The following is a 24218-nucleotide window of genomic DNA, read 5'->3' on the forward strand; positions in this document are numbered from 1 at the left end:
TAGCAAGTGCCATGTTTGATAGTCAGTATGGAACCAGCCAGAACTCTCTGCCCAGGTCATCCCTGAGCACTGTATCCTTGGAGTTGGTACCTCTTTGGACTGCAGAAGGGAGCACTTCGGAATCTTCCCCCAGTAGTCATCATCAGGGACGAGCTTGTCGTCGGTCAGGCGGTAGACACAGTTCGTCTCTATGATGGCTGTCTCGTACAGTTCATCTTCCTTTGGGTCTCCGGCAGCTTTGGGGTGAGACAGGACATTAGAAAATAGTTGTCCCTGAAGGGACCAGTTAAGGGAGGGGGCCAGGAGACAGGATGTTCAAGCCTCCTCACTTTGAAATATGGCTAGCTCTTACACTGGTAGCTGGTCTGGCCACCCAGGAGCTTCCAGAAGTCTTTGGCTGCGTGAGTATGTGTGTTAATTCCTTCCTCAATGGTCTGGATGTATGTAGCTCTACATCCAAGCTCCCTCTTTGTTTGAATTAATGTTGCAAGTTCAGATGCCTGGAAAAGAGAGGGACACAATGAGTTAGGAGGCAAAACCAGTGTGGTCTGCACAAAAGGACACACACAGCCATCAGTGGAGAATGAATGCATGGCTAGAGTTGGGCACAGGGTGGTGGACGTTGGTTGTGTAAGCTGAGAAAGTGTAATTGGAGGAGTAGATGCATCAAGTCTTTGGAGCAATAATGCTCAGTATATGAGATTCAACTGATAACTCATGGGCTTTAGACACTGTCCCTAGTCTGGGGCTTCCCCCAAGTGTGTGCAGGTGTGTGTACACATGCATGGATATGTGGGGGTCAGGAAGACTCTAATTACTTTCTTCCCTTGAGATTGAACCTGAACTTGCCATTTTATCTAGACTGGCTGGCTGTAAGCTCTAGGAATCTGTCTGTCTCAGCCCCACAGTTCTGGGGTTACAGGCACATACACCCATGAAGGAGCCACACTGGCACTTCGCAGATGTGTTGGTCACCCAGGAGTCAGCTCAGACTCAGGGCTTTCCAATTTGAGATGCAGGTCACAGACCTTCACTTCAGTACCTCATGGAAGCTTCTTCAGAGATGCTGGCAAAGGGAACACTACCTGCCCCCTTCTGCTTGAATGAAACACGAGGCTTCTGAGAGCCTTGGCATGGGCCAGCTAGGAGAACCCCTCATTGTTGGATAAAGGACACAGCGGTAGAAGCGTCTTGTCGTTCGGTCGCCTACCTTTGCCTTCTCGATGACGTTTGAGAACTCTCCCACCCACAGGAAGCAGTACTGGGGGGAGAGCAGAAGGAAGCAGTCCCCGCTGCTGAGTGACGAGGCCCGAGGCTCCACCAACCTGGTCTGCACATGTCTTCTACCTGCGGACAAGCCCCAGCGTTCTGTTTCCACCATGCCCGCAGACGTCCGTGATGGACACATCTCTGCTACAGACCCCCCTGCTAAAGACTCTACCAGTCTGAATTCCCAGGACTGGCAGGACGCGGAGGTTAGGATGGGCCACATGAGAGCAACATCAGTCGATGTTGCTGGTGAGTGCTTGCCCTAAAGTCTCCGTGCTTCTTAGGAGCGGCCTCAAAGCCTTGGGTTTTAGCCTATCTGTGGATGCAGTGAGGCCGTCTTGGGAGGGCGGCAGGGACACCCTGCTCTCTCTTTCACATTCCTGCTGCCTTTTCTCCACGCAGCCTGCTTCCTGTGCTTCACGCCTAGCTGTGCTGTAGGGTGAGGCATGCCTCCTCCTCCCAGGCTCTCCTTACACAGGCCCTACCCCGTGACTCGCAGCCACTGGATGGGGTCACTTAGGAGGGAAGCACCGCCTTGTGCCGCTCTCAGCCTCTGCTAAGAGGTCCACGGAGCTGGAGCCCTCTGTGATTGCACACCTAGTGTCATTTCCACACCAGAGCCCCTCAGCTGTCTTCTGTGTGTGTTGTGTGCACAAGTGTGTGCAGGTGTGTGTACCCGTGCACGGATGTGTGCGGATCAGAGGAGGACTCTAGGCACTTTCTTCGCTTGAGATTGAACCTGAACTTCCCATTTTACCTAGACTGGCTGGCTGGTGAGCTCTAGGGATCTGCCTGTCCCTGCCCTACAATTCTGGGGCTACAGGCACATACACCCACAGGTTCTCATGCTTGTATAAGAATCACTCTTACCCACCGAGTCATCTCCCCACCCTCCTCTCTTAAACACATGAGGAAATGGGTTTGCAGAAAATACTCCAGAACCCTTGGTAGAGGCAGAAGCTACTCCATCCAGCCTTCTCTTGATGATCCAGCTACAGAGGCCACCTCTAGGAGTAAAGCTGCCCCCCCTCCCCTTAGAGCCCTAGCTTCCTGCTGCCCTTCCAAGTCTCATGTATTATAGACAAGAAGGTCAGGAGAGTGGAACCTGGGGATGGGTGAGGCTCATTTACTCCTGCATTCCCCTGATTCCTTCCCCGGGGATTTGCTTCCTTACTCTGGCTGGCATGGATCATGGCTTATCCTAGGAGGGAGAACTGGGAAGGGGGCATAGACCCATGCTAGAGACTTCAGACACATTTGGTAAAGTGCATGGCGGTGTTGGGGTAAGGGCTATCGGGACAGAGCAGAAACAAAAGCTGAGACTCTGGAAGGGTAAAGAACTGAGTCCAGCTCCTGCGTCCACATTCACACACTCTCAGAGCTCCAGTGGGCAGAATATTCCTGGCCTTACGGAGTCTGTGATGCCACAGTGAGGGAGGCAGCGCGTAGCACCTAACAAGGGAGACTCAGACAGAGTGCCTGCCCTCCCCTCACAGGCAACAGTGGATTCAGCCAGGAGTCCTACTATGACCAGACAGGAACCCCAGGCTTCCACAGTTCCTCTAGACCACCAGGAAGCATACCTTTAATCTGCAGCAACATGAGCTTCTTGTAGGGCACGGCGCTGTTGTTGGAGTTCTGTTCCATCAGGTTGACACTCCGCAGGTTGATGCTGCTGAAGTTCTCCCTGCTGGCCAGGCCTGCCAGAGTCACCTCTGAGAAGTTGGAATTGGATGACACTGGGAAGGGAGGGGGGGAGGGGGGGACGCTCAGTGGAAAGTCAAGGTTTGCAATCGTAGGTGACTCCTAACCCACAGGACTCCCAGGAGCCGTACCATGCAATGCTTAATCATTGTGCACAGAATTAAATGCACACGGAAAGCGTCAGCTGCTGCTGATAAGTGTCACAGCCCTTGTCACCCTGCAGGAGGCCAAGCCAGTGACATGGACCAGAACCACCTCCCCAGCTTCACGTCAGATGCGAGACTCACTCCATCCAATTTTACCAACAGTGCTCAAAAGTCCTAACCCCTTAGAGATGCTGGGACTGATTTCCCGTGGTAGTCATCTCTCACCAAGTCTTCACAGGTACCCAGGTGACAGCCTGTAGGGGTGATTCAGTTCATTTTGTGATCAATGTGATCAATTACATGGTATCTTCAGGTCCCTTGCCCTCAGACCTAAGACTGTAGTCACAAGACGCTGGGTTTTCAGTGTGGACCAATAGCCAGCACGAGCCAAGCCTGAGACCCACAGAAGTGGAGGTGGTGGAGAGATATGTGAAAATTGTGCTAATAAACCTTTATGTCTTCCTAACTCTTTGTTTTAAAAATCTTACTACTGGGGCAAAAGTCAGTCAGTGATTTTGGCTAGGACCAGACTCTAACACTGAGAACAAAACACTAATGCTGTTTGCTGGGACTGTAAGCATGCACTACCACTAAATACTTAAAAAAAAAACAAAAACCAAAATTGGCAAATTAGTTTATGAATGCTACAGGAAAAGAAAGATTATAGCAAAAAATAAATATTTAAATATCAAGATGATGGCTGCTATGACTGTCATGAGGAGGATCATTGTTTTTTTTGTTTTTTGTTTTTGTTTTTCGAGACAGGGTTTCTCTGTGTAGCTTTGCCCCTTTCCTGGAACTCACACAGTAGCCCAGGCTGGCCTTGAACTCACAGAGATCCACCTGCCTCTGCCTCCTGAGTGTTGGGATTAAAGGTGTGCACTATGACCACCCAGCTCGAGGATCACTGTTTGACAGTAGTGGAACCCACGTTCTGGGCCAGGTAAAGTCAGATGTGTAGCTCAGGGTCAGGTGCAGTCAGAGACCAACCCCACTCTCCATTCCAGAGTCCATTCCAAGTCCCCCACCCTAGCCCATCTCACTAGATCCAAGCACCCAGGACCTCTCTCAGAACAACCAGAAAGCACTGTTTTAAAATGCTGAGGCGAGGAAAGGATTGAATTTGGATTTCCACAGGAGATCTCCCAAGACACTCCTGAATAAAATTAAGCAGAGAATTGCTGTGTTTGGGTTTTTCCACAGTTGAAAAGTGGCGGAATTCCCAAATCCAGAAACACACATCTCCTTCCATCTCAAGACCCAACTCAGCAAAAGGGCATCATTTAAACAGCACTTTAGTGAGGAACCTTTAAATTCGAGGCAGGCAGACATGTGCAGGTGTGAATTCGCTTTTGCTAATGAATGATCTCTGAACACCCACTGCCCCCGCAAGGCGGATCAAAAGGAAATAACAGGGAAGCAGGGCTCAGACCCAGAAGCAGGGTCCTCCCACTCACTCTTTTCCACTTTCATCCGCTTGGACTCCATGAAGGCAACGTTTAGCCTTTGCTCCGTGTATTCCTGAAGGAGATCATCTCTTGCTGCTAGCAGTTTGAGAGGGTTCTTGGAAGCCTGGACCCGGCGCTTGGGCCTAACCGAACGCTTATGTTCCGCCACGGAAGATGTCAGCCTGCAGGGCAGAGCAGATGTGGTTCAGACTATCATCACCTTACCTTTGTAGGTCTTGGACCTGGGACAATACACTCCGCTATTTTTACTTCCGGATTTCATCTCACTACTCCTGCCGTGATGTAGTCACATCTTGGAGGTAAAGGGAGATCTGAGCTTACTGAGTTGATGATGCCTTGTCCATTTGTGCCCTTGGTCTCTGTCTAGAGAGGGTCCAGTGGTATAGGACAGTTCAGTCCACTGTTGGCTGGTTTTTCTGGTTGGGGAGCCCAAGACTGTCTGCATACCACAGCTGATGCTGCTGTTACCAGCAAGTTCTCAGAGACCCGCTAGATGGCCACGGCACCTCCACTGAATCCTCTTTGCCCCATACTACATGTTTTCTTCACACACAGCTTCGCTGTTCCCTCCACAGCTAGTATTAACTCAACCTACCAGCTCCCCGGGGAAATTAACTGCACTTGTGAAGAATATACTGAGATAAAATAGGCCTTCAGAATCAAATCTGGTCCCCGAGACTGTCCCAAGTCTGGGTAGACCAGCCTGGGGAGGTAGTGTATCAGTGATCTGACCTTCCAACAGACTCCTGTGGCGACATCCACCTGTCAAATGCTTAGGTCTCTGCCAGGAAGCATTCTTCGTATACCACCACTGAGCGTGTGAGCACAAATACACGTTTGTTTAAATTATTATGTATCACAATTATATATAACAATTTCAGCACCAACAGTTGGATGGGGAGAAGGTGAACTGAACAGAATGAAATATCCAAAGCAGTACGTCAGACCAGGAGTAGTTTATGGAAACTTTTATCATGAATAAACACACCCTTGGAAGACACAGTTGCTCTAAAAATTGCCCAGGGAAAAGCAGAGACATGCAGTGGGTGGCTGTGTGCAATTTGCTTAGAACAGGTGCCTCTACTTCTGGTGACGTCTTATGGGGCTTCCTCTGGGGGCCCCTCTGACCTCCCTGGTTGATAGGCATCATCTGTCCCTTGGACTATATGAATGGTTTTAGGATAATCTTCAGACCCAAGCTGGAACAGTGAAGACCAAATCTGGACTTTGAAGATCTAGTTGGAAGTGAATCTGACCACTCTATGTTGACCGAGTAGCCTATTTGGTGCTAGAAGTGGACACCTCTTTCCTTGTGGTAGCAGTCTGACGAAGACAGAAGCCAGCGTATGGAAAGAGCCTCGAAAGTCCATGCTGTTCTCTGTACACTCAGTCAGTGCACACCTGAGTTTGAGCTAAATTCCTCCCCAATGTTTTTTTTTGTTGTTGTTGTTTTGTTTTGTTTTTTTTCTGATCTCAGTTTGATACATGTACTTTTCTGGTATCTGCCATGGATGGAATCCTAACACATGATTACTTTTAAAAACCTTTGGGTGCCTCTGAGAAAATCCATGGGCATGGTTTTATATTTTACACATCGCTGGAAGCAAAGGAACCTTGGCTCCTACTTTTCTAATTAGTTGTGCTAACCTGAGCTCATATTATCCAAATATCCAGTTATGAGTGACTTCAGTGGTGCCCAGTGGGGCAGTTGTGGGCATCTACTAAATGGCAATACTATAAAACATGCAATGCTGGAGTGATGGGAAAGCCAGGCACACCTCTCAAGACTGCACAAACATCCAGGGCACACACAGTAGACCTGTGAGTACGGCAGGACAGTCACATGTGCTCCCTCTGCCCGGAGGAAATGGGCATCTGACTATAGAGCAAACACCCATCTGACTACGGGCGGAAGTTTCTGCTGGCAGGAATTGGGGAGCCTGTGAAGGAAGCCACTCTTAACTCACTTGGGAGCGTACGGGTCAAAAATGACATCAAAGTCCTCCTCCAGCTCCACAGGGCTTCTAGGTATATTGTGATCCACGCTGCGGTAGAATTTGGCAAAGGTTTCATCATCATCCAACTTCATCACCTCCTTGACAGATTTCCCAGTGACGGTGAGAACCGTTTCCTGCATCCCGGCAACTACCAATAACGGAGCGAAGACACCATGAGCTTTAGAGAAACAACTACTGTGACCTATCCTGCACTGCTTTAAACGTCATGTCCCTCTCTAAGTTCCCAGAGTGGGGAAAAGTCCCCTCTCTGCCTACCCCCATCCCCCATCCCCCACCTATGCTATGCGGTAATGGTCGGAACAGGGAGCAGGCTGACCTTGCCTACACAAGAACGCGAGCATTTCTGAACTTGATCCATTTCTACCAGGGGGTAAACTAACCTTGGTCTTGTTCCATATTAGGGTTCTGCAAACTTTTTCTGCAAAGGACTAGGAAGCATTTGGGATTTCTTTGGGGAGATCACTTAGCTTATGAAGCACTTCCTCAATCCTACTGTTACAGTGCAAACGTGGCTATAGACAGCAGGTCAACGAAAGGACATAGCTGTGTTCCAATAAAACTTTATTTCCAAGAGCGGGTGGAATGCTGGGGAGGTCATGGCCACTGCCTGCCGACCATGGGATAAATCACTGTTATTCCATTCTGTTGGCTAGTTTTATGTCAACTTTATACGGGCTGGAGTCATTTGGGAAAAGAGAGTATCAATTGAGAAAATGCCCCCACTAGAGTGGCCTGTGGGCAAGCCTGTGGGACATTTTCTTGATTTGTGATTAACATGGGAGGCTTCAGCCCATTACGGGTGGTCCGACCCCCAGGCTGGTGGTCCTGGGTGCTATGAGAAAGCAGGCTGAGCACGCCGTGAGGAGCATGATGGTAGCAGCACTCCTCCATGACCTTTACCGTCAGGTTCCAGCCCTACTTGAGTTCTTATTCTGACTTCCCTGGAGGAGGGACTACGAGCTGTGAGATAAAAGAAAACACTGTTCTCTCCAAGTTGCTTTTGGTCATGGTATTTATCACTGCCATAAAAATCCCAACTAAGATAATGGTGTAGTAGATTTCATTGTTGATACACCTTACCCAGTCAGATTAGCTACTGTATTACGCCCTTAACAGTTCTGGCTTTCAGTGTTTGTGTAACTTGCAGCCTTTAGGGGTCACTGTCAGCAGTAGGGGCTCCTAGTACCTGGCACTTGATGACCAGATATGTTTTATCAAGAGAGAAAAGGTTATTTCTGCATCCCGCCTTTTGTGACACTATTACATTAAAATGTTCATTGCATTGTTTTGTTTTGTTATGTTTTTTTAACTAGAATTTTCTTTTAGAAATTATTTGGGATTATAAGAACAAATACCATTTGCCTTAACAGAAATGGTGCCTACAACTCAAAGCTCGCCCAAGAGTACGTTGATTTTGTATTTGTACAGTAACTGCTTTCCAGTGTAAAGGCAAAATCACTGAGTTATACTTGGATTGGATGAAATCGCAAGGGTTTGGAGTCAGTAACAAGTGCACTATTGGGTGTCCCAAATTCAGGATATTGTGGAGTGGATCAGAGTTTGAACTTTAATTAGTACTAACTACAATTTCGTTTTTTTTGAAGGACAACAGTAGAGTGTGTGTGTGTGTGTGTGTGTGTGTGTGTGTGTGTGTGTGTGTGTGTGTACGTGCGCGCACACATGTGCACAAACTGCTAAAAGTATACTCCAAAGGAGAAACGTGACTGAGGAGAGAAAGCCATCCGAAGCAGGATTTGGAGAGCCCACGATGGCCGTATATGCCCCTCATGCTAGCACCTGGGAGGAGGATTGGGAGTTCCAGGTTATCTGTGGCTACGTAGTAAGTTCAAGGCTAGCCTAGTCTACATGAGACTTTGTTTCAAAAAACAAAACAACAGTAATAACAAAAACAACCACAGAAAAACAAACAAACAAACAAACAGAAAACCCAAAGTTAAGAAGTTGAAATCGGGACTTGGAGGTTCTGAGAGAGCAGCATGGTGTCAGGGTTTTTAAGGTTTTCTTTGTCATTCATTGAAAGCAGAGACCACGGTGTACTGTAGTAATACAAGCTGAACCTCTCCTCTGCCTTCTGGCATGTACCTTTGTTGTTCAACCTCCTTAGAAAGGTTTCCAGCCTGTCCAACTTCAGGTCCGACTCCAGCTGCATATCTGGCCTGGCTTCAATATCTAAACAAGTAGAAACCATGAGTGAGCAAGTATCTGGGGCTTCCCTGTGCAGATGCTCACAGCACTATGGACAGGGTGACGTACCTTCCAGGGGTTTGGAAACTGGGGTGGTGCCCCTTGATTTGCTGCAGAGAGGGGATGAGACTGGAGTTATGGCTGTGGGTGATGCCAGACCTACAGAACATACAAAAGCAACATTTAGCATCTTAAAGATTAATTTTAGAAATTCACAGAACCCAGTGAATCTGCACAGGTCCCAACAGTATGAGCATATACACAAGTATGCACAGGTTAGCCACCATGGCTGTCAGGCCAAATGCAGCCATATCTATGATTTTTCTAGTCCTATGAACTATGCAGCTGCCAAACTGGTATTCCAAAATGAACAGTGAAGACAAGGGGAAACATATCCACAGCATGTAAACAGACTGAGAGTGTACATGGCTCCTAGGATACATTGGAACAAGTGAAGTTTTGAAGGCCTTTTTTTTTGGGGGGGGGTGGTGGCAGGGGCCACAGAAGAAAAAGCAAATGTGTACCATCTCCCACAGAGGAAGTTAGGCGTAAGCTGCCTTGTCCTAGGTGGAAAATTATTATCCCCCAGACTTATAAACAATGAGAAAACCCATGGCTTGTGCAGAAAAATAAGAATGAAGACATTCACTGTGGGATAGACTACTCCATATCCAAACCAGAATATGTGTGTCCCCTGATGTCAGTGTGGGCCAGGGAACAAGGGTATGGTTCTGGTGGGAAGAGTCCAGTTAGGTCTCTTCAGATGAGACGGTAAAATAAAATAAAAACTAAGCAAATTGCCATAAGGATACAAGTTGGAGCCAGCAGCTGGAGACTTGGGCTCTGGTTCACTTTCAATTCCAGCTGCCTTTAATCAATATGAGCCCAGACCCCTGCTTCTTGTTAATGGGAGGAGGAGAGGGGAAGAGGTGTGGGGGGCGGGCTGGGCTGAAGATTACACCTGACTAAACAGTTCCATGTTCCCATGAAGAAAAGCCAGGTCCTGTCACATCCTCTGAGAGTAAATGATCTTCTGTTGTCTTTGGATGATCCCAAGGTTAACACATTTGTTTCAAAGGCTTCTTCCAATAAGAATCAAGGAAATTACCCTCCAAGGTTTGCCTGCCTCTCCCCCTCCCTTCTGCAAGCATCTCTAGAATGCATGCCATGGAATGAGTTAGGCTCTGTTCAGAACGGAAGGTTTGAAGAGAAAAAATGCTGACCTTATCAAGTAGATGGCAGAACCCAAAGACTAAATACATGTGAATACATTTATTCCATTAACTAGGAAGTCTGCTTTTAGATAATAGCTTGAGAAATGAAATCACATGAATATGGATGATGTAGGAACCCTAACACTTAACCATATCCCATAGGACATGAATTAAAGCCCCAAACTCCCCCAGACTCTCTGGAGACTACTAATGCATGTGACTCAGCACTCAGGTCCCTGCCTCGAAGCAGTTCTAGAGTCCTGGTACACTAACTGATCTGCAGGGCATCCCTCCTCCCTGGAATTCAGAGCATCTTGGACATCTGTCACAACACGCCTGCAAGTTGACTTCTGTAAGCTGCATCTTACAAAGCTAGAGCCAGAGGGACATAAGAAGTGACCTGCAAGGGACCAGAGGGACTCCTTCATGCTAAAATGCCTTTATTACCAAAAGCTTACTTGGTGGTGGTGCGTTGGTGGGGAGGCATGTCTAGATGTACGTCAGGCCACGAGAAGATGGAAACAATTTAAAAGGAATTGTGGGGAATAATTGGTTAAAATTATTTCTATCTTTCTTTCATTTTTTTGTGGCAGAGCTGCAAGTGCTTGTGAAACCTACAATTGTACTCAATTTCTAAACAGGCAAGTTCCGAACTAGTGACAGATTGAATCAGGCGTCCTAAACTGAAGGGCAGCGGCTGCAGAGTCCGCAGCGGAAATACTTCACACAACCATCAAAACCTATTTACTCAACACCAGTGCAGCGTAATGTGTAAAGACCAGGGCTTTCCCCCATTCCTACCAGGTTGTCATGTGCCATTCTACCTCCATGGATAAGTGTGCCCTGATGTGTGTGCCTACACATGTGCATGCACTGACACACACACACACACACACACACACACACACACACACACACACACACTCGGGCTCTGACCTTTCTTCACCATTCTTCCTGCCACGGTGAACTGGGTGGAGTCGTTGGCGGCCCCTCTGCCCTTCGTCTTCCACGCTTCCTCTCGCACAGTGATGAGGTGTTTCCTCTCCTCGATCGTCATCTGGCTCTCTCGACTTTCTGTGACCCGCTGTGGACAAAATGCACAGAAGAGAAAATAAGAGGAGAAATCACAGAGGTGTCCACTTCAACCTGGCAGCATTTCCCCAGTGTGTGTGTGTGGGGGAACAGGTAAAGAAAGAAAGCTGCCATGTTTGACCTGTCTCCTGAGGCCTGGATGAGTTAATGAGGAAAGCTTACCCCTACGTGCTCACAAAGGACATGGTTAGTCAAGAACATTTCATCTAAGTCAGCTCCCCAAGAGTATGAGTGATGGCGAAGTAAGGAAGCCGGTTAGAAGGAATGTGAATCACAAGATTCCCCAGGACTGGGTGGGCCTCTGGCTCAGTAGTAATGTCACCTGGGGAGTTAGGTAGCCAGGGGAGCCTAAGAGAAGGAAGGCTCCAGATAACAACAGATCTAACAGCCGTGATTTACTTTGTGGTAGACATAACCTACACAGAGAACAACGGTTCTCAGCATTTGAGTCTCTAATGGGTGATTTTATTGACAAATGTCAGCTTCCCCATCATCTAATCAATGAACTCCTTGCACATGATTCTTTAGTATGCCTTCATGGCCAGACGTGATTCTGACATCCTTAGTAATTGGAAGAGGTGAAGATCTTGTACCAACACATGACAGCTAAGCACAATGCATGATCCTAGTATGGGTCCAGGGGTGGGCTTAGTAAGGCTATTATTGGAGACAATTGACACAGTTTAAATACAGATGTGGGTTTGGTACACATGATGCCAACATTGAGTCTCTTGTCTTGACCACTGCATCACCATATCATGGGCATGGGGGAAAACACCCTTGACTATAGGAAGTTCATATTTAAGTACTAAATGGAGCAGGTCTCCATATTACTCAAACTTCTTGTGCATGGTTTGGGAAGGAAAGGTAAAATTAGACACATTAAGTCAAACACATCCTTATACACAGCCACAAACACAGATACACATATGCATACACATTCATACATAGTCACACGCACAAACACAGTCACACACTCACACACACACACACACACACACACACACACACACACTCATATATCCAACCACACATACAGTCGAACACATAAGGACAGTCACAGAGACACAGACACATACTCACACAGTCACCCATAACATGGGAGAAAGGACTAGGAGAGAGGTAGAGGCAAGAAGAGTGAATCTCAGGAATCGGAGGGTCAGGGAGAGGGTATAGGGGAGTATCCCGCCTCTTATGGAAACTTCTCTAGAACTCTTAACTGTTGCTAGTATGAAAGTTACCAACAATTAAAAACAAAAGCAAGAACATTTAAAAACCTTTCACTCAGAACTGACAAGATGACCCTAATTCCAAAGAAGGCTTGAGTTAGTAATTTTACTAAATAAACTATGGGGTCGTCATGACAGAAAGATGCAATGAAGTCTGAGAGAATCAAGTGTGCTTGCAAATGCAATGTCCAGAGTAAAGTTAAATTAAACCAATAGAGCATCTGGCTAAAAGTATTTCCAGAAATACTTTACAATTGGTTCCTTTCTCTATGGTGAGTTCATGGTCTCTCCAAAGAGCAGGGTGTGATAATGCGGTGCAGTTAATGACTCAGAAAAATGCTTGAACCAACAATGTGGCTGTCCTCGAAACACCTAAAATGCCTTCCTAAAAGATGAGCGATCTGAGCCCTGAGATGAAGCAACTCAGCCCAAAGCTTCTAGAAGGAATTTTTTTTTATTTCCTTCCAAATGCAAGTATTAAACATAGAAGCTTTTCTTTTGCTGGAAATTTCTATATAACTTGGTTAGTTGTCATGTTCAGCTTGGGAACCCCTAGTTCACATGCCTTGACCTTCTGAGGCTCTGGAAGGAGTAATGAATATGCCCTTGTGTACTCCCTGAAAAACCTTTAAAATCTACCCTAAGGTATGAAACCTCTCAAAGTATGAAAAAACAAAAAAACAAAACAAAACAAAACCCAACCAACTGCCTTTGTTCCTTTCTTTTTTCAGTTTGAAACTTCATTATTGTCTTGCTTTTCTTTCTAAAATTTTCTTTTGTTGTTTAATTCTGTTAAGTTCTGTCTCATGTCCTGGGGTTAGCAGATGGATGCTTAGGAGCCTGGAATAGTGAGAGAGAGGGAAGACCTACCTCATCTCTAAGTCCTCCTTTCAAATACAGATGCCATCACTATGGGAGAGAAGCAGAGGGAATGAGAAAGGATGTGGGGGCAGCGTGTAGGGAAAAGAGAAACAGCTGGGAAGAAAGGAGGATGAGCAGACACATCGGGACAGTCAGTTTCCAGGTCAGCAGGATGCTCAGATCGCCTTGTTTTTCCCTAAGCTCCTGGGAAATCATAGCAAACCTCCACATTTCACCCACAGGGATGAGATAGGACAGGAGAGCGCAGCTCAGGTATCATTAGGACTTTAGCCAATTAAAAGGCAAAATTCCTCCACAGTTAGCAAGTTTCATAGGAAGAACTATTATAATCTGGCTTTTAAGTTTTTACCGTACGCTGAATAAATGTAAGGTAAAATAGCAGAAATGATAGAAGAATATGCTAAGTAATAGAGATAAGGTCAAACCACGAAATTCTGTGTAATGGTAAAGAATGTAGCTTTGCTTTCCCCTGAACAAAGATTTAAATCCATGTTCGCAGTGTCAAGAGAGAGAATGGTGAAGAAGCTTTGTGCCTAGAACTTAAAGTGATTTCAGCCTGGTCCTATAGCCAGCTGGGGGCTTCTGAAGGATGACAGGTAGAATAACACCTCATTCATTCTACACAGCAGGCCAGGAAGCAGAGGATGTGTGTGCCTCACAGAACCTGTGCACTGTTCAAATGCACTGTTCCCTTCCCTGTTCTCTTGTATCATGAAACATGAAGACACCACCACAGCTGGAGCAAAGCAAAGGACTCAGCTGGCCACTGACCACTGATAAACCATAGTCAAGTTAACACATATTTATTTATGTGGGCAAACTGTTAAGAAGTAAAAATACATTGTTTTAGATGTTCTAAAGTTTGAGGTCATAAAACATAAATTGCTTTTGATAAATGTTATTTTTCTTTTAACCTAAAAAATTCATGAGGAGATATCTCATGTTCATGGATAGATGTTTAACTCAGTTCTCACCAATGTGATGATCTATTAAATCCAATGTAGTCCCAGTAAAAAATCCCAGCAGGATCTTTTAAAAACAGACAAACTTATCCTGAACTTGAATCCCTACAGAGAAGGGAAAGCCTGAGGGCAGGCCACAGGAAGGGGAGTGAAGGCGGCAGGCTCAACTTTAAGATTCATAAAGCTGCAGGAATCGGGATAGCAAGGCATTGACTATGTCAACAGAAAAGGATGGAAAGCGCAGAACGCACACCTCCACCTGACCCCCACGCCTCCACTTGACCCCCACGCCTCCACCTGACCCCCACACCTCCACCTGACCCCCACGCCTCCACCTGACCCCCACACCTCCACCTGACCCCCACGCCTCCACCTGACCCCCACACCTCCACCTGACCCCCACACCTCCACCTGACCCCCACACATCCACCTGACCCCCATACATCCACCTGACCCCCACACATCCACCTGACCCCCACATCTCCACCTGACCCCCACATCTCCACCTGACCTGCATACCTCCTCCTGAATCCCACGCCTCCACCTGACCCCACATCTCCACCTGACCCCACACCTCCACCTGACCCCCACACCTCCACCTGACCCCCACGCCTCCACCTGACCCCCACATCTCCACCTGACCCCCACACATCCACCTGACCCCCACGCCTCCACCTGACCCCCACACATCCACCTGACCCCCACGCTTCCACCTGACCCCCACACCTCCACCTGACCCCCACGCCTCCACCTGACCCCCACACATCCACCTGACCCCCACGCCTCCACCTGACCACCACGCCTCCACCTGACCCCCACACCTCCACCTGACCCCCACGTCTCCACCTGACCCCCACGTCTCCACCTGACCCCCACGCCTCCACCTGACCCCCACACATCCACCTGACCCCCACGCCTCCACCTGACCACCACGCCTCCACCTGACCCCCACACCTCCACCTGACCCCCACGTCTCCACCTGACCCCCACGTCTCCACCTGACCCGCACACCTCCACCTGACCCCCACGCCTCCACCTGACCCGCACGCCTCCACCTGACCCGCACGCCTCCACCTGACCCCCACACATCCACCTGACCCCCACGCTTCCACCTGACCCCCACACCTCCACCTGACCCCCACGCCTCCACCTGACCCCCACACATCCAACTGACCCCCACATCTCCACCTGACCCCCACACATCCACCTGACCCCCACACATCCACCTGACCCCCACACATCCACCTGACCCGCATACCTCCTCCTGAATCCCACACCTCCACCTGACCCGCATACCTCCATCTGACCCTACACCTCCACCTGACCCCACACCTCCACCTGACTCCCACACCTCCACCTGACCCCCACATCTTCACCTTACCCGAATACCTCCTCCTGACCCCCATGCCTCCACCTGACCCCCACACCTCCACCTGACCCGCACACCTCCACCTGACCCCCACACCTCCACCTGACCCCCACGCCTCCACCTGACCCCCACATCTCCACCTGACCCCCACACATCCACCTGACCCCCACGCCTCCACCTGACCCCCACACATCCACCTGACCCCCACGCTTCCACCTGACCCCCACACCTCCACCTGACCCCCACGCCTCCACCTGACCCCCACACATCCACCTGACCCCCACACATCCACCTGACCCCCACACATCCACCTGACCCCCACATCTCCACCTGACCCGCATACCTCCTCCTGACCCCCACACCTCCACCTGACCCCTACACATCCACCTGACCCCCACACCTCCACCTGACCCCCACATCTCCACCTGACCCGCATACCTCCTCCTGACCCCCACACCTACATCTGACCCCCACGCCTCCACCTGACCCCCACGCCTCCACCTGACCCCCACATCTCCACCTGACCCGCATACCTCCTCCTGACCCCCACACCTACATCTGACCCCATACCTCCACCTGACTGAACGTTGAGGAGGAAAGAAATCAAGGCAATCCAATGCTGAGAAGAACATTCTTAAGAAGTCGTGTGCTGGAATATGTGTGTGCTTGCTTATATGCAAAACAAAATCACACCTAGATTAGATCATATAAAATCCACAAAAACTAACTTCAAGTGGTTCATAGACTTATAGGTGAAAGGCAAAACTATAAAACTTCTAAAAGATAATAGGAGAAAAATCTAGACATGAACTTAATCACACACACAAACACACACCCTGGCTGGCCCCACTACTGAGATCAAACCTATGGCCTCATGCATGCTAGATTTCCCAGTCTGGGTATAATTATTTTTTTGGTAGAATACCAAAGGCGTGATTCATGAAATAACTAGTTGGCAAGCTGGACTTTACTGAGATTAATAAACTGTTCTATGAAAGAGCCTGTCAGAAGAATGAGAAGACAAACCACAGGATGGGGGGAAATGTTTGTAAAACATAGTTAATACAGGACTGCCATCCAAGATACACAAAGGGCTTTTAAAACTCAACAATTGGGAACCAAATTGACCAGCCATCTGCATAGATACACTACCAAAGAAGATATATGCATAGAAAATAAGCACATGACAATACATTCGATGTGAAACACTATGAGAAACTTACATATTAAAATGAGACCCTATGATATATCTCTTGGAATGGCCAAAATCTAAGACACTGACATTAAATGCTGGTATAGATGTTGAGCGACAGGACTCTTCATTGGATGTGGGAGGAGTGTGAAATGATACAGCCACTGTGAAAGCCAGCTGGGAGTTTCTTACGAAACCAAGCATGCTGTTACTGTAGGATTCCACGATCACATCCTAAAGCTTGTGTCTTAACAAAACACTGCATGTGCAATTTTGTTTATAGCTGCTTTGCTCACTATTGCCAAACATGAAAGCAACCATCGAGTGGGTGAATGCCTAAATAAGCCTCGTCCATTCAGACACATGAAGATTGCCCAGCACTGAAGAGAAACAAGCTCTCAGGGTACAAAAAGGCACAGGGCAAGGGAAACTACCTGTTTCCAGCTCCACAGAAACAGTAAGATCAGCGGTTGATCAAAAGCAGGTGGCTGGGAAGGATGGTCTGGGGATGGATGCTGTACAGTGGCAGACAATGTGGATCAGGCAGAGTTTCCACCAACAGTGAGCGGGGCAGGAAAGCACTGTACAAGCTGGACCAATAGTTAACTCTCATGTTTTCTGGGCTTCTGCCTTAGGACGGAAAGGCTAGAGATAGGAAAAGTGAACCTCCTCCTTATACCAGAGTTTCACGACCTCGAGGGGAATTCACACTACTGAATCCACCTAAAATTTTGGAGTGAAGGATGGGGTGTGTGGATTGACCCACTTTGAAAAATATGAAAAAGTTAAACACACACACAATCACACTCAGATACACACAATCTCCCCCCCCCTTTTTTTTCTCCACACACAAATGAAATGCCACAAAAGAATTGCTTCTTTCCCAAATGAAGCCTTCTCTACCACTAAGAAATTGCAATGAGGCTTATAGGCTTTTCCTCACCTGGTTAACAGATACAAAAGACAGGTATTTATGGGCAGCAGGCATAGCAGGAGAATAAGTAGAAGCAAATACAGGTTCCTATAGGGCAAAGCAAGAGGATTAGAGGTAAGACTGGAAGATGGACTGGCATGTGGGAGGGGGGGAGTGAGCTGGGGAGAAGAGAGGCAAACTATGAATTTTCTAGCAGAGTTAATGTTCTCATTGCAATTTTGGTTCTTTCTCAGAACACCCTTCCTTTGAGTGTCAGAATGGCACACACCCCACACAGCCCAGCCCGTGCACCTGAGGCAGGGTGGTGCAGTAATTAATAAGTTCATGGCAGATTCCTGCAATATAAGTATATATGTATCTTTAGTTAGAGATGAGATCTGGGCCTTTTGCCAACAGTTTGAATACATTTATGTATTAACTATCAAAACATTTAATACATAAATGATTACTTTCTTTATGGCATTTTCATAATATGACTTAAAAATAGTTTAAGGACACAGGATCAGCTTCCGCACTGGATGAAAGCTGTATGTTGCCTAGGAATACAAAAACAAAACAAAACCGAGCAGAGAAGGCACTGGGTACCATAGATGCTATGAAACTGGAAGACATGTTAACTGCCGTAGGGTCAGTCACCTATGCTTGGGTGAGCAGAGCGAGCCTCTGCCCGTCTAAGTGACTATGAAGCATTACTCCTTCAAAGCTGGGTTTGTTTGTTTGTTTTTCTTGTTTCAGATAAGGTTTCCGGAGAACTTCACAAGGAGCCAGACAAAATTATAGTCACTGTGACACTGTTCAGATGACCTGCACTTACCTGAAGTGCTCCTATACCATTAAAAAATGCTACATAAGACCATAAGCATGCTCAGGATGCTCAGGAATGTGTCAGCCTCCCTCTGTATGTGACAAGTTTTCCTATACTATATATACACACAAATATACATATAGACATATAAATATTTGAGTTTCCCATAAAAATCCTGGGCTTTCCTTTTCAAAGCCATGGCTCTGAGGGTTCTCTGTAGTGTTCTCTCTCTGCTCTTCTGTCTCCTGGCTGTGTATCCAGGCTTTGCACCCATCGGGGGAACCCACCATGTTTGGTTACAGAAAGACACCTGTGTTAGAGTCAGGCTTACCCAAAGCAGATTAGAAATGGCATTATCATCTGTAAATCCTCCTTCTTCCTATAGGTTAAAACAAACAGGAGACATTGTAGAGGACTGGAGGAGCAGAGTATGTTGGGGTGTCACCATCACTCTGTGCCTGGGTTCAGTCAGTCAAAAGCATGCGCACGCTCACATTCCAGTGCGGTGAACAGCAAGCAATCTCATTCCCCAGGGGCAGGACGACACCCGTGAGCAGACATCCAACAGCTTGCTTATCTTACTGATCCCCCCCATAGATCTGCTTTCTCCTCAGCTATGGCAGACAGTTCCAGCACGAATGTGGAAGGGGTTGCTTCCTTGGATTTTCAGGACCTTTTTTGGTGATATCTGAGATCTCAACCTGAACTGACCTCATTAGAGCAGAAGCAGAAAGGCTGCCCCACCCCCACCTGGGACTCACACACACACACAGTGGGTTTTATTTCATGGACAAAGTCCCAGACACTGGATGGCTGTCTTCAAAAGGACATGGGATCCACCTTACATGCTGCAATGCTGACTAGGCCCAGGCAGGGCTGGGATGTAGTGAGTTGGGGAAAATAAAGAACTGTCATTTTCTAGGAAGAAGATATCTGGAAGGCCACTTCCTCAAGACTTTGTTCTGTTTTCCTTTCTCTCGATGGACATGGAAACAAATCCTGCTCAAGTGCACATGTCCCTTGAAGTGTGGACCTAGTCCGTGCCACCACCTAGTGGTTTTTGGATCCTTATCACTAGGTGCAAATGCCATATCCAGAAGCCCAGATGTTTGTCTGCTCGCCCTGACCTGCACTAACTCAAGTCCAGGAAGCAGGCATGGAGGGTAGTGAGGGAGAGGGGAGATGGGAGTCTGAGTGACTTCCATGGGAAGGGAGGCAAGCCGGGGGATAATCAGCGCTCTTAAGAGTCAATTCATTAATCTTGATATTTGAGGAATATAATTAGAAAGCGAGCAACTGCTCCCTGGGACTGAAATCTGAGAACAAAAAGGAAAATTCTTACTTCCTTCAAAGCTATTCATGAACCCAAAGGAGACCATACTATCACACGGGACCCCAAATGAGACATGGGTGAGAGCACCCCGATTTCTCTTCTTTGGGGACAACTCCTTTGACAGAGAAAATGGATACAGATTTTTGAGGCATTTATTAATTTTGTTGTTGTTGCTTTGACATAGGGAACATTCTGTAGCCTGTGCTGTCCTGAAACTTACTAGGTAGCCTAGGCTGGCCTCGAACACACAGAAATCCCCCTGTCTCAGTCTCCTGAGTGCTAGAATTATAAGTATCTGCCACTATGCTCATCCCATCCCCTAGTGTCTTTTTTTTTTTTTTTTTTTTTTTTTGTGCATATGGGTGTTTTGGCTACATGCATGTCTGGGCACCAAGCACATGCCTGGTGCCCACGGAAGCCAGAAAACGATGTCATATCTCCTGGAACTAGAGTTTCAGGCAGTTGTGAACCCTTGTGTGGGTGCTGGGAATTGAATCTGGATCCTCTGGAAGAGTAGCCAGTGCTCTTAACCACTGAGCCACCCGCCGTGTCCCCCCCCCCCCCCCCCCCCCCCGCTAGTGTCTTTTCTACGGTCTCACTAGATTCTCAAAGTTTTAAATTATCAATATGGCATTAATAGAAATGGAAATTTACTTTATTTCTGTGGTGTGTGTGTGTGTGTGTGTGTGTGTATACATGCACATGTGTGCACATACAGAGGCCAGAGGTCAATGCTGCGTGTCTTTCTCCAGCGTTTTCCACCTTTTCAGACAGTGTCAATCACTGAACCCGAAGCTTGATGATTTCTAGACTAGCTGGCCAGCAGGTGTGATGGCGTGACAAGCACTCACCAGACCTGCCTTTTATATGAGTGCTGTGGATCCATAATCAGGTCCTCGTGCTTAGGAGACAAGCATGTTACTGACTGTGCCAACTCCCCAGCCCCTAATTTTCTTTCTTTCTTTCTTTCTTTCTTTCTTTCTTTCTTTCTTTCTTTCTTTCTTTCTTTCTTTCTTTCTTTCTTTCTTTCTTTCTTTCTTTCTTTCTTTCTTTCTTTCTTTTTTTTTTTTCTGAAACAGTGTCTCACTCTGTAGTCAAAGCTGGCCTGAAACTCACTATGGAGCTTAGGTTAGTCTTGAACTCAAAGCAAGCCTTCTGTCGCAGCCTCCAGAGTGGAAGGGCTGGGACTGTAGGTATGTGTCACCATGCTGGGGTATGTTCTTTTCTTAAGGTGGCTGCTGGAACACTTAAATTCCCCACACGCCCTCCCCGACATGCTTCCTGGCCAGGACTGCATGGATCTTCACAGGAGAGATGGGCATGGCTTACTGAGACCTCCCTCATGTCCGCCTCTTCTATATCCACACAGCTGAAACCCGTGTCTGTGCACCAAATACCATGACCGAGAAAATGTTCGGTAACACAAACGTGTGCTGTTTGAGGGATTCAGAAGCTGGGGTTCCAGCTGTTTTGTGCCTGGGTGTAAGAATGGATGGTTGGCAGCACCTGCCCTTCTCCAGCCACCCACGGGCAAGTCTAATCTAGCTTAAGGACCAGGCTCTTGTCTGCATGTGCACCTCACCAGCAACTCCTTCCCTTCTCCAGGGTGGCACTCAGACAGGCCCTGGAGTAACTTTTCAAGCATGCCTAGGTGGGCATCTCAAGAAACGCCAGATGTAAGACACTTTGCCTACATCATCTGAGCACAGTGCAATAGTGGACTTAGGTAGACTGGTAACCCTGGGGAAAAAATAAACCCACGACTTGTCAGAGGCAAACGACTTGACCTTCACTGAACTTGAGACTTCCCCATGTGAAGGACGCGGGACCGAAATAGACTGGCTTATTTTAACTTCAAAGAGCTTATTGTCTAGTCCAAAGTGAACTGGGCCACCGAGGAGCCTGGGGACAGTGAGTTCCCCATGGCTGCAGAAGCCGAGTGAGCCCAAGGTGGCTCTGCACACCCTGGTGCAGCCTGTGCCTAGAGTTCTGCTCTTTCCAGCACCTGGTTTTCTATCCCAAGAGTGGGTGCGGGGGCAGCCTGAGTCTCTCACCTATAAGGACATTTGTCTGGGCAGTTCGGACCCATCTTCTACCCACACGTTCTGGAAATAACAGGAGCCCTCACTCTCCTAAGGAGATGATGAACTTCTGCACTGTCCAAGGAAAAGCCGTCTCACTCTGGGCTTTGTTTTTGTCTTCACCTAACTGTGGGTGAAAACTTTCAAAGTGACCGCACCGGGAAGTGACGTCATGTGCAGTTAATAGCTCTGCCGAGCAAGCATATGCTGAAGTCATTTTTGGATCAATCACTTCAAGATTCTCTTTCTGTGGTGTTTGGGGTGGAACACAGGGCCTAGTACATACTAGGCCAACTGCCTGACCACTGAGCCACATCCCAGCCCTAAGATTCTTTAAACAAAGTTGTGGCCCAGGGAATAAATTATTTGGGGGACCTGTTTTTTTTTTTTTTAAACCTTGAAATCTCAATTTTACATATATGTTTAATATGTAGGTATAGTTAAAGCCACTATAAATGGCTGACAATGATATGTCTTTTGGGATCATCTTCATCACCCTATCTCAAACTAAATAATCCAAATATATTTTATACCTGAGAACTAAATGTCCTCCGTCTTTACTTTTAACAACATATATGTCTCAAAAAAGAGAACTCCAATTGCCATTCCAGTAGCACCTGTGTGGACACAGAAGTACTGTGTTGTGTGTTCTGGGACCTCACTCCACTATCCTGTGGGCACACTCATTTTCATGTATGTTTTTAATATGCAGAGGCCACATTCAGAATTTTTCTCAATGCCATTACTATTTATTTACTTGTTTGTTTCTTTGTTTATTTTCTTGTTTATTTGTAAGATGGGCTTTTACTATGCTGCCTTGGCTACTCTCAAATTTCTGGGGCCCAAATAATTCATCTGATTCGACCTGTGAAATCACTGAATAGGCACAAGCCAGCATACCTGGCTTCATTCAGATGGCTCTCTTAGTGGCCCCCACGATCCTCTAGTTGAACCTTAGTGTGCATGTGTGTGCGTGTGCATGTGCATGTGCGTGCGTGCGTGCGTGCGTGCGTGCGTGCGTGCGTGTGTGTGTGTGTGTGTGTGTTTTCTATCTGAACACTTTAGAAGATTCTGGAAGCTGGGTAGTTGGGTGTGACTCAGGTGAGTCACTCTGCCTCAGCCAGCAAGCACACTTGTGTTCTCGGAGTCAGTGGGCAAGGGCATCACGGCTGAAGCATGGGGTACCTGGCCAAGGCTGACGCTCACTACATTTGTGATTCAAAAAGTCATCGATACGCCCACATAGGAAATGCTTGCGCATGCAAACTAATTTAACTGAAATTCATATATAGGTCCTCAACAAAAGCCGTACCTCATCATCATGACACAGGCTTAAGATGAGGCAGCCAGTCCTCATGGACCACAATTAGGCTCTCAGTTTTCATAATTAGGTCTTAAATCTCTGCATAAGAAATTTAGGTCCATGTTTGATGTGTAGCTTATAAACTGTGGTGAGCTGTTGTCCCATTTGAAAGACTTTAATCACATTCTAACACCAGACTTCACTTAAGATCTAACTGGGAACACATTTGGAAACTGAGGCACTTGCTTGCTGAGGCAACCGTGTGGTGCTGGTACCAATCCTTGGCCTCAAGCCTTGACTTCATGGTCAGTTTTAGCAGCTTTGTGACAAACCGTGTCTCCTAAAGGCAAGGAAGCGCCAGTGATCTGCAGAGCAGGGGTCATTAAAGCCATGTACACTTATTCCCAAGACACACAAGTGTGGCATGAGTGAGGCGGACACGGTACCTTCTTCTTCAGGGACTGCTCTACCTCCTGGATGTGCAGGCTGCTGCTGGCTTTGCCATATTCCTGCTTCCGAATCAGTCTGTTCTTCCAGTCCTCCTCGCCACTCTTCTTCAACAGTGCCAGCCTGGAAGGAAGAGACACCGACGGAGAATTCAGCACCACACTCTCAGAACCTACAAGAACCTCTTTTCCAAGACGATTCTAAAGATGTTTTAGTTGGTTGGAAAGAAAAGCTGAAAACAGACTTGTCCGATAAAAGATGCTCCATCATCCCAGTAAGGAAACATACAGCTCTACTTTCCTCTTGCCCTGGTGCTGAGAGCTGGGGAAGAGAGGAAAAGAACTCTCCCCAGTGAACTGTCTTCTAGTGACCCCTTCTGGCCACTGGGTGAACTAACACTTAACGATGAACGCTGCAGTTCTTTGCAGTGAATAAACTGCTGAAAAGGGGCTTAAAAACCTAAAGAACAGGAGTGTGTGACAGCAGAGGTTATTCTCAACAAAATAAATTATACTCATGTCTGGAAATTTCATAATGAAACCCTGCTTGGTACAATAAATATAC

The 24218-nt window shown here is 47.3% G+C and overlaps 1 protein-coding gene across 36 annotated transcripts in view; it reads right to left on the reverse strand.

The window, feature by feature from the left end:
• Svil (supervillin) overlaps positions 1-24218 on the reverse strand; it is a 208478-nt gene that overhangs the window by 25781 nt on the left and 158479 nt on the right. For 16 of the 36 annotated variants that reach the window (XM_076572497.1, XM_076572493.1, XM_076572496.1 and 13 more), the window contains 13 exons: positions 23654-23777; positions 18822-18869; positions 17695-17772; positions 10962-11109; positions 8881-8970; positions 8710-8796; positions 6556-6733; positions 4577-4749; positions 3299-3373; positions 2853-3008; positions 1211-1347; positions 353-500; positions 91-236 (listed from right to left, as the gene is read on the reverse strand). In XM_076572497.1, coding sequence (XP_076428612.1) covers positions 91-236; positions 353-500; positions 1211-1347; positions 2853-3008; positions 3299-3373; positions 4577-4749; positions 6556-6733; positions 8710-8796; positions 8881-8970; positions 10962-11109; positions 17695-17772; positions 18822-18869; positions 23654-23777 — 1588 coding nt within the window. The remainder of the gene's footprint in view (positions 1-90; positions 237-352; positions 501-1210; positions 1348-2852; positions 3009-3298; positions 3374-4576; positions 4750-6555; positions 6734-8709; positions 8797-8880; positions 8971-10961; positions 11110-17694; positions 17773-18821; positions 18870-23653; positions 23778-24218) is intronic. The other 20 variants (XM_076572515.1, XM_076572490.1, XM_076572492.1 and 17 more) reach the window with 5 other exon arrangements.

The sequence above is a fragment of the Peromyscus maniculatus genome, chromosome 5, assembly GCF_049852395.1.
Source record: "Peromyscus maniculatus bairdii isolate BWxNUB_F1_BW_parent chromosome 5, HU_Pman_BW_mat_3.1, whole genome shotgun sequence".
NCBI lineage: Eukaryota > Metazoa > Chordata > Mammalia > Rodentia > Cricetidae > Peromyscus > Peromyscus maniculatus.